This window comes from Camelina sativa, chromosome 6, assembly GCF_000633955.1.
Source record: "Camelina sativa cultivar DH55 chromosome 6, Cs, whole genome shotgun sequence".
In the NCBI taxonomy this organism is placed as follows: domain Eukaryota; kingdom Viridiplantae; phylum Streptophyta; class Magnoliopsida; order Brassicales; family Brassicaceae; genus Camelina; species Camelina sativa.
Genome location: NC_025690.1, coordinates 5,816,627 through 5,831,831, shown reverse-complemented (window position 1 = coordinate 5,831,831; position 15,205 = coordinate 5,816,627). Strand labels below are relative to the sequence as shown.

The following is a 15,205-nucleotide window of genomic DNA, read 5'->3' as shown; positions in this document are numbered from 1 at the left end:
TAAACAATATATAGGTAAAAGGCTTTTTCGTGGATAGGATATGTATAAGAGCTTTTTTACTTATATGTAAAAGGCCTTCTATTTTTGTTGGATGTAAAAAGCCTTTAAAATTGTGGCCTTCTATAGAAACCTAAAACTTTAAAACACTAACATAAAGAAAAGGCACATTTTTTAAATATTTGCGCAGGATACTCGTGAATGCGGGCACCGGCTTTGGGGCATAAGAAGAGGAGAGGGAGATCCATCATGTTTGTGGGGAAGGATGTGAATTTACCTTTAAGGATTGAATTGAAGGATGTGAATTTACTTTTAAGGATTAAATTGAAGATGATTTATGAGAAATGTTTCAGGTACTTTGGAACCATTTTTTAGTTTCTTTGATTTTGGATTTGAGGAAAAAGAGGTTTATTTTGTTTTTTTTCTGTGTGGTGTTAGTAATGTATTTAGAGATTGTTAAGGGTATATAATTAGGAATCAGGTACGTACTTGTATTTGTATCGGATTTCATTTCAACTAATAGTAGTCAAATTCACAGTAAAACATTATCGAATTTCAAGAACACCACAATGGTTAGATTTCTATATAAAACGTTAATCATGTATCAGGCGCTTAAAATAACATGCGAAATGCATTACGTATATTGTTACGCTTTTTGTCCTTGTGTTCATCTACTTGATCTCTCTGAACCTTCTTCCTCTTCTCTAGAGCTTGAATCAGGTCTTTAAGAGATCCATCAGCATCTATTTCACGATTCTTCTTCATCAAGTTCTCAGCAACATCGGCTGGTGCGATCTTTGTTTCCTTCATCAAAGACTCGATCTTTTTGAACAGAGGATGAGAATCAAGATCCAGATAGTTCTTGGCTAGAATCTTGAACGCCTCGAATGTACAGTAAGACAACTCAATATGCATATCCATTCTCCCTCTCCTGATTAAAGCCGGGTCAAGTTTCTCCAAGTGATTCGTCGTGAAGACAATAATCCTCTCTTGTCCACAAGCAGACCAGACCCCATCAATGAAATTTAAAAGCCCCGAAAGCGTCACGAAACTCTCGTCTTCTGCATTGCTTTTTCCTCTATCTTTTCTCAAGCTAGTCGAGTAGCTCTCGTTCTTCTTTCTTTTACCCGTGAGATCCAAAGAACAATCAATGTCTTCAATCACAATAATCGACTTACTAGAAGTAGCAGTGAGTAGTTTTCTCAACTCCGAGTTGTTCTGTATAGCTGTGAGTTCAAGATCGTAGATACTATAGTTCAAAAGATTCGCCATTGCAGCAATCATTGTCGATTTACCGGTCCCCGGTGGCCCATATAGCAAGTAACCCCTCTTCCAAGCTTTCCCAATCTTCTTGTAATACTCTTTTCCAATGCTAAACGCAACAAGATCACTCAAGATCTCCTCTTTCTTCTTTGGATCCATAGCTAACGTCTCAAAGTTCGCAGGATGCTCGAAGTCAATATATCTCCAAAGACTAGCCTTGCTTGATTCCCACTGAGAACTCGGATTATTTGTGAACAACTTCATCTTCTTGTTCTTGGCTTCAATCGATTTGCCTTCTTCAACAACATACTGTATGTAAGAATCGGTTACAATATCTCGTGACCGTCTATGGAAAGTGAGCTTGAACGTTCTATATCCATTTGAGTCGGTTTCAATCTCCCACCAGACATTAACTCCTTCATACTCATCTCGGACTTTAGTTTCGTCTCGTTTCAAAACCAAGCCTTTACTCTCTCTAACCTGGCTTGCTCTTAGATGCTTTGCTTTATCAGTTGCTTTTGCCCCAAGGTAAGTCTCGATAGCTGAGAAAGCGTGATTGAATTGATAGTCTTCGTACTGAGAGAAATTGATTTCGACATACGGAGAGAAGAAGTTGATGAATCTGTCGGAAATTTTCTGGAAAAATGAGAGTTGTTGGATTGTGGAAATAAGAAACTCTTTGATAGCGATATTGAGGTGGTTAGGGAAGATTTGTTGAACAGTTGCCAACAAGAAGAATAAACTCGCCAAGCTTGAACCAAATGTATTTCCCATCATCATCATTGTTTAGATCAAAATCTGTTTTTGTTTTTTTTTAGGAGTTGGTTGTGTTTGGCTATAAATATATATAGTGGGTGTATTACTTGTAAAGGTAATGTGTATATTCCAAACAAACAAGTAAAAGTAACGTGTGTATATTCCAAGAAAACATGTACTTTTTTTTTGCTTTATGTGTATATGTTTCGACTTTGGAAGTCCTTGGGCCACAAGTATTATTGTTTTTCCTTTTCAATACCAAATATTATTATTTAAGTTAACATTTTAGTAAGCTTTATCTGGTTGCGATAATTATGAGGAGCCACAATTTGACTCTATAGATATGCTTTTTTAGAAGATTTTCATGTTGGTGTATTGATTTGTTTCATTTATTAGGTTATAATATAAACTATAGTTAGCTTTATTTGGTTCAATTAATAAAGAGTCGCCATAACTCGGACTGATTTTCATATTATTTCGTCTCTTTGTAATACTATTGAACACGTAGAAATTTTTGCCTAACGACCCTTCCAAACACGGTCTTCTAAGAGCTAGATATTATTTAGTACGTAGTAGTGACTCGTGGACGATGATTAAAGTTATATAAAAATGCATGATACAAGCGACGACTTATCAATCCATAAGTCCAACAGAGTCAACTTGGTCGGTCTATTTTAATTTTCAAATATCCTCATGGCAGGAAATATATTTCCAAAAAATTAAAATTATAAGATTTTTTAATTAAATTTATAATTTAGAATTGTAGATTATGAAATAACTTGAATAATTAAATACAAATAAATTTAAAATTTCATAAAATAAATAGGGATATATTCACACTCTCACATACCACGTTTCTCAAGTTTTAGACCAAAATATCAGTTTTTTATTAATCTTTTGTTGGATTAAAACCAAAATTATTAGTCTTTATATGATCATCATTTACGAATCTACATAACTTTTACCTTTTTCGAAGTTTCCGAGCACCTAATTGTCATTTTCCTATATGATTTTTTCTTTTTTTGTCGACTAAAACAAATCATATTTGTTTAAAGGTGTATATAATACACATATCAGGTTTGGCCACATGTTCCCACAACTTATGGAAGAAGATAAAGATGTGTTTGTCAAAATAAAGAACCGTGTAATGTGAACGCTTCGTCCTGCGTGTTTTTAAAAGCCAATTTCACACCACTTTCGTAGGTGCTCAAATGAATCATTACAACAACTATGTGAATGTGATAAGATATGGATATCGTGTGTACGATTTCCGACAAAACCACGGATAGAGGTAATAAAATCCAAAATAAATGCAATAGCTTACGCACATTTTTATGGGAATTTTGATTTAAAAGGACGTTTATTTTAAAATTTGTCCATCTATGACTTTTTGGAAAAATTTGGTGTATTAAGTTTTATAATAATTAAAATTCTATTTTATCCTTACTTGACAACTTATAGAAATAAAATCTAATTTTTAAAACATATTCCAAAACATGTAAGTCATAAAGAGTCTTTCCTTAAGATTATTTTTTCCTAAAATCTCATAAAAGAAAAATAACAATAATTCTAAAAACCTTTCTCCTACACCATACAGAAAAAAATTACCAAACCAGATTTTTTTTTTCGCCGAAGATAAAGCTATTGTGATTCACCTACGTTTAGTTCTTCTCTTCTGGCTTTTAGATTCTCTATTTCATTGATTAAATTTATGTAGTAGGGTTATTGTATGGTTTTGATAAGCAACATAGATCTTTGAATTTTTATTTATATAGTTTGGTTATTTTTGCTTCTCACAATGAATGTTAACATAAACACTCTTTACCATCATATCTCTCATAATTGAGTTCATACGAATTTATTTTGTTTTATTAATTTTTTTTTGGGGGAAAAATATAAAAAGAACATAGTGTAGATTGTAGAAAAAAAATTTGTAGAATTTGTCTTCTAACTTCAGTAGAACATAGTGTAAAATGTAGAAAACAAATTCTTAAATTTGTAGACTATACAGTAATGTGTAGAATACATATTCTAATTTTCGTAGAACACCGACAAAATCTAACTTTTAAAATTTTTAGAAGATATATCTATTCTAAAAATTTCAAAACAAATACAATACATAGAATTCGTAATCTACAATTTTCAGAACATGTACAGTAAATAGAATTCATAATCTAATATCTTTACAATATATACAAATGATGTATTCTAAATGTTGCAGAACAATTTTTTCAATGTGAAAATCATCATGTTTTCATCAAAAACATTTTTTGTCAACCTTAAATCTTCCTCTTCCTTACTTGTTAATTTGTTTTCATTCATTTTATATTTTGAAATTGCTTAAAAGTTGATTTCATTTTTTAAAAGGGTTATAATGAACAATTTACTGTAGAAAGCATAGATGGACAAATTAAAAAAGAAACATCCTTTTAAATCAAAATTCCCCATTTTAATTAGTTAAACTGTTTACGCGTTGTTGCACGCCCTTTTGAATCATTCAATTTTCATTTCTGTCTAAATTCATTGTATTTTTATCTCCGTAGGTCATAGGTGGTTCTAAAATATAATCAACATCGTCTAGACCGTTTTCTACTAAGTTCTACCGTCATGTTGGTCGCTGAAGTCGTTTTTCTACCATTAAAATAATCTAATTTTTTGTCGCGGTCGCTAGTCGAATTTTTATAGCAATTATTTGTTGCCAAGGGCCCTGAAAAGTTCAGAAAGTATAATATGTGGGCTCATGATATCGACAAGTAAAATAGCTTTATATCATCCATTATTTCATTTTTTTTTGTTAAAGTCATCCATTATTTCATATCTTTTAATTAAAAGATTTCCTTATTGTATTTTAACAAACAAATGATCCGAACTAGAAGCTGACGAGGATCAAAGTTCTAATTCAAGCTAACAAATGAACGTACGTTACATAAATTTTATCGTATTCGCCTAATTTATATTATAACTTGAATGACAACTACTTTACACAAAATCGCTTAAAGTACTATCAACTTTCCCATGAACAAGATTGAGAACGATGAACAGAATCTGGGAAAAGATAATTTCTTCATTCAAGTGTGAAGTGAGATACAAATTAAGATTAAAATACAAGTGAAACTAAACCATTATGCTAACCAAACTTTACAAGAGATTAAACCAAGGTAAACCAACTACATACATTCTCTAATAAGTCTCTATTGTTGGATGAACCTCTTCGATTACGGTTACCAATGAACCTCTCATAGGATTACTGGAGTTGACATCCATATGGCAGACCGGCCAAGCAATCATGCATGTTACTCGTCTTTCTCTGGAACTTTCGTAGTTGATGATCAGGGACATAGTTGACAAATTTAGTATGTTTTGATGTGCTTGCAAGTTTTATGTGAACAATTTTTACGTAAACTAAACCATTATTCGTTATTGATTTCCATAAAAACCAATTAACATTAAGTCGATTGGTTCAATGCTCCATTCTTCATCTTGTGTATATAGTTTGAAATATTGTTCGAATAATAATGTTACTCATCTTTTTTGGGAGCCTAGTTAATCTATGATCAAGGAATTTTTTTGTGAAGCTACAACAAAGAATGATTTGCTTGTATAAGAAGTTGGCTGCACAAAGATAAAACGTTAAACCACAGACTATCCGAAAATGTTCAGCCTAAAATGTAAGTCAAGTTATTTGTTGTGTGAAGTTGAAACCTAAGCCAAAGATGACTGTTCTAGGTGTGAGGAATTTAATAGATCTTTGAAAACTTGCGACCATTTATAGTGGATTTTGATTGGCGTCCAACAACTTGGCGTAAAACACATTTTCACCACCCCAAGTTAAAAACTTGTTCCATGCATAGACAAGATCATACTTCGGTCCTCTATTGAAATTGCCAACACTTTCCTCCTGCCATCACACAATCTTCAGATTTTATATTAAAATACATTCGATACGGTTCTATTATTACGCTTGCTTGGAGCCGCATAATAGTTGACCCTTTTCTTACAATAAGTTGGAAATTATGACAACAATGCATGAGCATATATCTAAATCAAGTGAGATCCATTAAGAAGACCAATACGAAGTCAAAAACATGTAGCATGTAGCATTTAAGAACAAAGATGAGACTTTCGATTTATGGAAGTGGTATCTCACACTGCCACAATCGGAGGACATTTAATATAAATAACTCACACAACTTTGCTCTCATTCACAAAGAGCACATCTTTTAATTTTTTTAATTAAACAGTCAATATCCCGGCCTTAAGATATTTTTCTAATTTTAAAAATTTATAGTTATTGAAAATGGTGTTTATTTAAAATCTTATACTTAGTAGAAAATTTTCTCCGCCGATGAGGATCTGTAAAAATGTTTTAAACATATATCAGCAAAGTTCTATAATCTATCCAATTACTGATAATGACCAACAATATATACTATAACGTTTTGTTGTGGTTTGCACAAAAAAAAAAAAAACCTTTTGTTGTGGAAAAAAAAAAATATATATATATATATATATATATACTATATAACCTTTTGCAAATAAATCAGTAAATATTTGTCTATAACTTTTTTTTTGAAAAAAGTTATGTATAATTATATGTCTTTTTTTTTCTATGTTCTTTTTGCAAATAAATCCGGTAAGGATTGACTATCAAATGACTGATTAAGCAGGTCTAATCATAACATTAAAATGTTTCTAGGCTTTAATATTATCCGTTTCCAAACGATGAGACTCTGTTTCCCTATTAATATTATCCGTTTACAGTGAAATCTTTGGTGGCAAACTCTCGTAGAGATGAGACTCTGTTTCCCTATTAATATTATCCGTTTACAAACGATGATTCTTGGTGTTAGTTTTTATTTATACATCTCAGCTCTATTTCTTGGGCCATACGTAAGTTTTCTTCTTGTTACATGGCTGAGCAATGTTCTGAATCTTCTGATTAGCTAAATAAAACACAAAACATTCATAAGATGGGCGAGACTACAATTCTTTTCAACTAGATAATATATAATCCAACATTTTCCCTTCAAACTCCACACTCTTCTTCACCATTTTCTTCAATCTTTTTCTTCTTCTCTTTCTCTGCCTCAATCTCTGCTTTCTTTTCCTTTTTCCTCTGCTTCTCTTCCTCTTCTTCCTTCTTCTGTTTCGCCTCTTCCTCGACCTTCCTCTTTGCTTCCTCCTCCTCTTCCTTCAACGCTTCAATCAATCGCTTCAAACAAGTCTCAGCTCCTTCCTTTTCTGATTTCGGCAACAGGCTCTCCCCAACATCCGCTGGTGTCATCTTGATTTCTTCAACCTCAAGCAACATCTTTATCTCTTCAAACAGCTCACTCTCCTCAACATCCAAATAGTTCTTGGCCAACACCTTGAACGCTTCGAAACAGCAATACGACATCTCTATATGTTTATCCATTCTTCCTTTCCTAATCAAAGCCGGATCTAGCTTGTCCACAAAGTTTGTAGTGAACACAATGATCCTCTCACCACCACAAGCTGACCATAACCCATCAATGAAATTAAGTAGCCCTGATAAAGTAACTTTGCTCTCTTTATTCTCACCTTCGTTTTTCATCATCTTCTTCTCAATCATGTTCTTATCATCTCCATCTTCCTCTTCCTCCTCCTTCTTCTTCCTCTGTCCCGTGAGGCTAAGAGAACAATCAATATCTTCAATCACAATAATCGATTTCGCCGACGTCTCAATCAACAACCTCCTCAGATGTGTGTTATCCTTCACCGTTGTCAATTCAAGATCGTAAACATCATACTCCAAGAAATTAGCCATTGCAGCGATCATGGTCGATTTCCCAGTCCCGGGTGGTCCAAACAAAAGATACCCTCTCTTCCACGCTTTGCCAATCTTCTTGTAATAATCTTTACTCTTACTAAACTTCACCAAGTCGCTCTTGATCTCTTCCTTCTTCGTCTCCTCCATAGCTAGAGTATCAAACGTAGCTGGATGCTCAAACGTTACATGACTCCACTTAGTGTTGTTACCGTGGCTCTGTCCTGGAGTATTCGAATAAAGCTTCCTCTCTCTGTTCTTAAGCTCTATCGTCTTCCCTTCTCTCATAACATGGTCAAGATACTTCTTTATGATTACTTCTCTGTCACGTCTATGGAACCTCAACATGTAAAACCTCTTCTCATCAGCTTCAGGGTAAAATGAGAACGATTGTCTACTAGCTCCTTCTTTCTTCGACTGCCACCAAACCCTAACGCCCTCGAAATCGTCAGTGATCTCTTCCTTATCATCCATGCTCAGAACAAGAGATTTGCTTCCTTTAGTTGTGCTGGCTTTAAGCTTCTTGGCTCGAGCAGAAGAGTCTTTGCTGAGATAGCTCTGGATCCCTAAGTAAGCCTCGCTTCTCTTGAAATGCTCTCCGCTGTACTCATGGAATGTTATTTGGATGTAAGGGTAGAAGGGACTGAAGATTCTATGAAACAACGGTTCCAAGTTGTCTCCAAACTGAGGGAAGAATTGTTTGAAGATTGTGTATACAAACATGAGAGTTGCTAGACCAGAGCCTGTGTTGGTCCATAACTGACCCATCGTTGTCATTTTTTTTTTCTTTTTCTTGTGAAGCTTTAGATTTGAGTTATTGGTGAAGAAGATGGTGTAAAGAGGATGGCCGACAAAAAAAAAAAAAAAGATGGTGTAAAGAGGATGGGGGTTCGTGTACATTAAACTGTTAATAAATATACTTGAGAAGTCTCTATCAACAATTCAATTATTAATTGTTATGTCGTACGTCTGCGCATGCACATGTGACAGGAAGCTACCTAATGACGAAACTTATATGGAAAAAGTGCATTACAAAACAAAACAAAAATCGAAAAGACAAGGAAATTGCTTGGTTTAAAAACTCAAATGTGCTTTTTCTACTATCAGTTCTTTATAATATTTAATATTTACAAATAGACAACCCCACTACTTTGCTAAATGAATCTTACGTGTATTGCATTGTGTTTATTACATATATTAACTTTTGTAGTGGTTGAAAAGCATTTTGATAACTTTCATAAAGAACAAGAATAGGATTGGATATTATCTAAAATTTCTTAAGCGTTTGGAAGTTAGTAAGGCATCAATCTAAAATTTCGTCGACTCGAAATCAAATTGAGCAGTCAATACATCAATAACGCAGAAATAAATTCATAATGAATCTTAAGCGTTTGGAAGTTAGCAAGGCATCAATCTAAGTTTTAAAGAGTTTTCTTCTTTTGAATTTTTTTAAAGATATCCATTAGAAACTTAAGATTCTTCTTGGTCGTCAATTAAAATGACAGAGTTATGTATCTTATAAGAACAAAATTTGTTAAGTTCTCGTGGGTTGTGTCAGAATGTTTATGAATTTTGAGTTTCCTTGAAGACGTTTGTTTTTCTAACGTAGTACGACTATTATGATTATAAGTTCAAGGTCCAATTTATCCGGTCACAGATTGAGACAATTGATGAGTTAGTTTAGGTCCACTGACTCGAAAAAGAGAACGTCTCTGATTGGACGTTTCCTCTCTAATTTCATAGTTCAACATGGAAACTGTCTAAAACAAAACTTGAAGGCATGATCTTGGGCTGGGTTCGGCCCGAGCTAAACCTATTATGATTTTTGGTAAATGGTTGCGTGATATTGAGTTTGTTCTTCATGGGAATTAGATTAGGGTGATATGTTCTTCTACTAATCTCAAAGATAATATGTATCTTATTATATAAAGTTTGATTTTCAAAATTAACAATTAATAGGATCATGACACATGTCAAGTATATTATGTGTCAACCAAGTACTATGTCTATATTTTGCAAACAATGATCAATAACCAAAAGTTAACATCATAATTAGATGCATAAGTGAAATAACCAGACTGATAACCTTGCAGTATTTATTTAACATTCTACTTTTCTTGCACAAACTATTGTAGAGGATGTTAAAAAATAAAATTGAAAATTCACTTCAATTGTACCATATAGTACATATACCTTGCAATTTTTATTTAGTTTTACGAAAACTATTACTAGCTAATTAGCATTCTAATTAGATGGAAAAGTAAACTGACAAATCAAAATTGTAAAGATAATCAGTTTAACACACAAAGATAAGATGTGAACGTTTATATTAACACGAAGGTACCTATTTAATTCAAAATAGCTATTACAGTAGCATCAAAACTATATAAAATACTTAAATGATGTCATTGTCAATCTCCCTGTTGTGAATTGCTCGTGGCTTTGATTGTCTTTGAATACTTAAAAAACGAGTTCTTATACTTAGTTTCTTATGAAGCTTCTTGATTTTAGAGGAATCGTATTGTGGCTAGGCATGTAAATTAGGGCCAGCCCGGCTCTGAAAAGCACTAGGCTCAAGCTTAAATATATATGTCCAAAAAAAATCGGGCCTTCTAGACTCAGTCTGTTTGGGCTATAGGGTTTTTTGGGCTTAGCCTGACCGGACTCGGGCCAGTCCGAAAAACCCTTTAACAAATATATTTGTACTTTTGTGTTAACATTTTTGTTTGATTGCAATATTTGATTAATAATTTATTGTAAATAAAGTTTTAAACTCTAATCATAGTTTTCATATTTACTTAATAACTTTATTTAATACTTTTAAATTTTTTATCTATGATATTTTATATGAGTTATATATTGTTTTATTTGGTTAAAGTATTAAAATTTTATTTAGTTTTAAATTTTTTCTTGTAAATTAAGTTGATTGTAGTAAATATAGATGAATTATTAAATTTTTGATTGATTTGTTTTATAGTGCACCTTTAAACACTGCTTTTTAAGACTTCTAAGTTTGAATTTTTGATCTCTAACATAAGCCTGGAAAAGCCCGAAAAGCCCTGTAGCCCTGTTAGGGCCGGGCTCGGACTTTGAAATATAGGCTCGGAAATATTTTGGGCCGGGCCGGACCGGGCTCAAACATATACAGGCTTTACGGGTTTCAGGCCGGACCGGACCGGGCCAGCCCAATTGACACCCCTAATTGTCGCGTTGTCTTCAATTTGAGTTGTTAACATATGAGACGCAGGCCCAAACCCATCTCACTTAACATTTTTTCACAATGACGTAACATACCTAGGGTAAAACTGAGTCGTTTTGAGATCTGGTTCTAGCGTGATTCTCTCTCAGCAATTATTCTTTTTTTTTTTTGTGTGTGTTCTTTGTTCTGTTTCAAGTCTCTTTTTAAAGTCTTTCCAAGCGAGTGTTTGAATCAAGTATGAGATATAGTGAGTTTATCAACCATATAAACCGTAAAGAACCGTTCTCAACTCAGAGTTTATAACTTTTTCATATTTTTTTTTCAAATGCTAGCTGCAAGGTTTAAGACCATTAATTAGAGCACCAACACAATGTAACACAGGTTGGTATGGTAATGGTTGCCATAAAAAAAGTATAAGATGTAAACTTTTACATTAATACATTAATATTAATGTACCTATTTAATTCAACAAGTTTGATCTTACAAGCTAGATTTGAACTCAAAGCAGCTAATGAAGTTACATTATCAAACTAGGAGAAGATCATTGGTTCTAAATTTGACTAATCTCCTTGCTGTGTTGTCCATCGGCCTTCAACTTTTGGCTCCAATTGATTATCTCCAAAGTTCTGATCAAACCATTGAGTGAGCCATCAACTTCAGTTTGAAGATCTTGCACCATCAGATTCTCCGCAACATCAGCCGGTGTTATCTTCGTTTCTTTAAGCAAAGACTCGATCTTTCCAAACAAGGGATGTGAATCAAGATTCAGATAGTTCTTGGCAAGAATCTTGAAAGCACCGAATGTGCAATAAGCCTCTCTAATCAAAGCTCTGTCAAGTTTCTCCAAGTGATTCGTTGTAAACACAATGATCCTCTCTTGCCCACAAGCTGACCAAATCCCATCTATGAAGTTCAATAAGCCTGAGAGTGTAAGCGCTTTCTTCTTCTTCCCTTCTTTATCGCCTTTCACGTCTTTACCGTTCCTTTCTCCAGTGAGATCCAAGGAACAGTCTATATCCTCAATCACAATGATGGACTTACTAGTCGTTGATATCAACAGCTTCTTCAACTCCCAGTTGTTCTCTATCGAAGTCAACTCAAGATCAAAGATATTATACTTCATCAGATTGGCAATAGCCGCAATCATCGTAGACTTACCTGTCCCTGGAGGCCCAAACAACAAGTATCCCCTCTTCCAAGCTTTCCCGATCCTATCGTAATACTCTTTGCCATCTCTAAAAGCCAAAAGATCACTCAAAATCTCATCCTTCTTCTCTGTATCCATCGCCAATGTATCAAAAGTTGCTGGATGCTCGAAATCAACACTAGTCCATAGACCTTTCGTATGATGCTTCCAATGTAAACTTGGATTATTCATATACACCTTCACCTTCTTCTTCCTAGCCTCAATGGACCTCCCTTCTTCCATAACGTAGCTCAAGTAAGAACCAGTGACAACATCCCAATTACTTCTATGAAACGTAAGCTTACATATCTTCTTCCCTTTAGCACACTTCAAAATCTCCCAACACATCGTCACACCTTCATACTCCTCTTCGATCGTAACATCGTCCCTTTTCAAATCCAAAGACGTGTTCTCCTTCAGCTGGTTCCCTTTGAGATTCTTCACTCCAGAGTTAACTTTTCCACCAAGATAGGTCTTGACAGCTGCGTATGCAAAGTTGAATCTACGCTCTTCGATTTCGCTGAAACTAATGTGAGCATAAGGGGATAAGAAGCCGAGGATCTTGTCTGAGAGTTTCTTGAGAATGGGTACTCGTTGGATTGCATTCAAGAGAAGCTGCTGAATCTGTCGAGGGAAGGATCGCTTGAGAGTTGACCAAATGAAGAAGAGACCAGCTATGTTTGATCCAATCGTTGTTAGGCTATTTCCAAACATTGGCTTCACGATCGATCCCATCAAGATTTCGATGATTGGTTTCCTGGTTTTGTGAGTTTGAAGGGTTTGATCTTCTCTCTTTTTGGGTTGGCTCATAATCTCTAATTGTGTTGTGTGTCTCTCGTTCTCTCCCTTATGTAACATAATGAAGAAGGTGGAAGAGTTTTTTTTCTAGTCGCTTTCTAATTTGTGGCTCTTTATTTATTTTGTATCTTTGCCTATTCCTAATAAGAAAATAGTACATATAATATCTTCCTACTAAAAAGGTTTCTTTTTGGTCAAACTGTTTTGGCATTTTTAGGATAATTGATGATTTATCAAATATTATAAAGGATTTACTTGCTTAATTACTTTACATTTTTCTTTTTTATTCAATGAAAATTTTTTAGATTTTTTTCTATAAGTTACTAGAAGTTGATCGCGTTATGCGCGAGAGTGTTATTACTAATTTATAAGATTTTGTTATGTTTTTATTTATTACTATTATTTTTTATTTTTTTACTCCTTTATATTGTGCTTTATGTGTTTGTTGGTTGATAAATATTGTCTTTTATTTTTTTTTGTTTTTTGGATGGGAAGTTATATTTCATTATGATATGGGTGGAGATTTACTTTAATACGTAAACCTATGCCTAATAGAAGCCATTTGAGCCATAATTTCCGCATGCCATCCATGGGCGTAACCCAACATAGTCACTTCAGTCCATTGATATACACACCTAACTCGTATCCTTGTATTGTTCATAAACTTGTTTCTTTTTCTTCCAAAATGTCATTGTCGTTTCGCCGAAATAGGTAGATTCATATAAATTTTTTTACATAGCCAAATTTTATTATTTACTATTTTCCTGTTTACCAAGTTTTCTAAATTTTTTCTTTATGTACACTTCAATTTCATGTCTTTTTCAACTTGTTTTGGGTACGAAATTGACTGAAAAATTATTCAAAAATATTTTTGTAATATTTGCTTTAATAATTGAGATGTACCACTACGTCATACCAAGATTTTCAAATAACCTTTATTTTTCTTTTTCTTTTATCAAGTTATTATATATCCATCACAGAAATATTCCTATATAACCAAGTAAAAATCACAACAAATTTGTTCACAAGTAAAACTTTTAAAAATCACAACAAATTTGTTCATAAGTAAAACTTTTAAAATCTCACAAATTTGTTGTTTAATGTAGATAATGTCTAAGCTACTCGTGATTGGTTAACAGAAGCTGGAGAGTGGAGATAAATTATACAACAGCAAAAGAGTACTTTGTTGTCAGACCATGCAGTACTTTATGATAGGACTGAAGAGAGAGATGGTTCCTTGGGGAACAAGCTATACATCTTTTCATATCTTCAGATTCGCCACAGAGAATCTTTTGTTGATTCTATTTAAGCTCATCTAACCAAAGACCAAGCAACATTGGTTCTACTAATTGGTATCATCATTCTTTTACAATATCACGACAACAAAATATCAAATATATCGCAAGACTACTAGTACTACTCTAGTAGTATAAGGTAACTCGTCGGACCTAAAAAGTCTTCAACCAGAGATATGAACATTGAAACAATACAGAAACCGAAGAAACATTTTGAAGTATTGTTCAACACTTCCTCTAAGATTGCAGCTATTTGCTGTTAGGGAAAATTAGAGACATTACCAAGAAAAAAAACATTTAAAAACATGTTCTAAGATTAAACTTAAAATACTCAATTACCAAATAAACTAAAAACATCAAGCAAATGAATGAATCAATCAGCCACCGTTTTAGTTCAGCTTCATCCTGATTATGGTTTCAATGTCTTCTTCTCTTCTTCCTCTGCTTTCTTCTTCATCTTCTTCCTAGCTTCCTTCTCGTCTTCTTCAGCCAAGTTCTTAGCTTTCTCCTTCACTTCCTCTCAAAGACTTAACCAAACGCTTAAGACAAATCTCTGCATCATCTTCATCAGATTTTGGCATCAAGTTCTCAGCAACATCAGCGGGAGACATGTCCACTTCCTCCACCAATCTCTTGACATCTCCATACAAGTCATGTGACTCAATCTCCAAGTAGTTCTTAGCCAACACCTTAAACGCTTCAAACCTACAATAAGACATTTCAATATGATTATCCATTCTTCCTCTACGTATCAATGCCGGATCAAGATTATCCACAAAGTTTGTTGTGAACACTATGATCTTCTCTCCACTACAAGCTGACCATAACCCATCAATGGCGTTTAGTAGCCCTGACAAAGTAACCTTGCTCTGCTTCTTCTTCTCAGCTTCCTTGATCTTCTCCTCTATATCCTCTTCTTCCTC

General features: G+C 33.8%; 3 protein-coding genes and 1 pseudogene across 4 annotated transcripts in view; all 4 read right to left on the bottom strand.

Annotated features, from left to right (window-relative positions):
* The window catches only part of LOC104790500 (AAA-ATPase At3g28600-like), a 2,674-nt gene extending 507 nt beyond the window's left edge, over positions 1–2,167 (bottom strand). The window contains exon 1 of one of the 2 annotated variants that reach the window (XM_010516263.2): positions 871–2,167. In XM_010516263.2, coding sequence (XP_010514565.1) covers positions 871–2,043 — 1,173 coding nt within the window. In that variant the 5' untranslated portion in view covers positions 2,044–2,167. Of the gene's footprint in view, positions 1–483 lie in introns of those variants that run through there. The other variant, XM_010516262.2, reaches the window with a different exon arrangement.
* LOC104790498 (AAA-ATPase At3g28580) lies at positions 6,906–8,676 on the bottom strand. Its single transcript, XM_010516261.2, has one exon. It carries the CDS (start codon positions 8,579–8,581, stop codon positions 7,043–7,045), a length of 1,539 nt encoding a protein of 512 aa, XP_010514563.1. The 5' UTR covers positions 8,582–8,676; the 3' UTR covers positions 6,906–7,042.
* Positions 11,430–13,082, bottom strand: LOC104790497 (AAA-ATPase At3g28570, mitochondrial-like). Its single transcript, XM_019246519.1, has one exon. The coding sequence runs from the start codon at positions 13,045–13,047 to the stop codon at positions 11,554–11,556; it is 1,494 nt and encodes a 497-aa protein (XP_019102064.1). The 5' UTR covers positions 13,048–13,082; the 3' UTR covers positions 11,430–11,553.
* Positions 14,600–15,205, bottom strand: part of LOC104790496 — a 2,345-nt pseudogene continuing 1,739 nt past the window's right edge.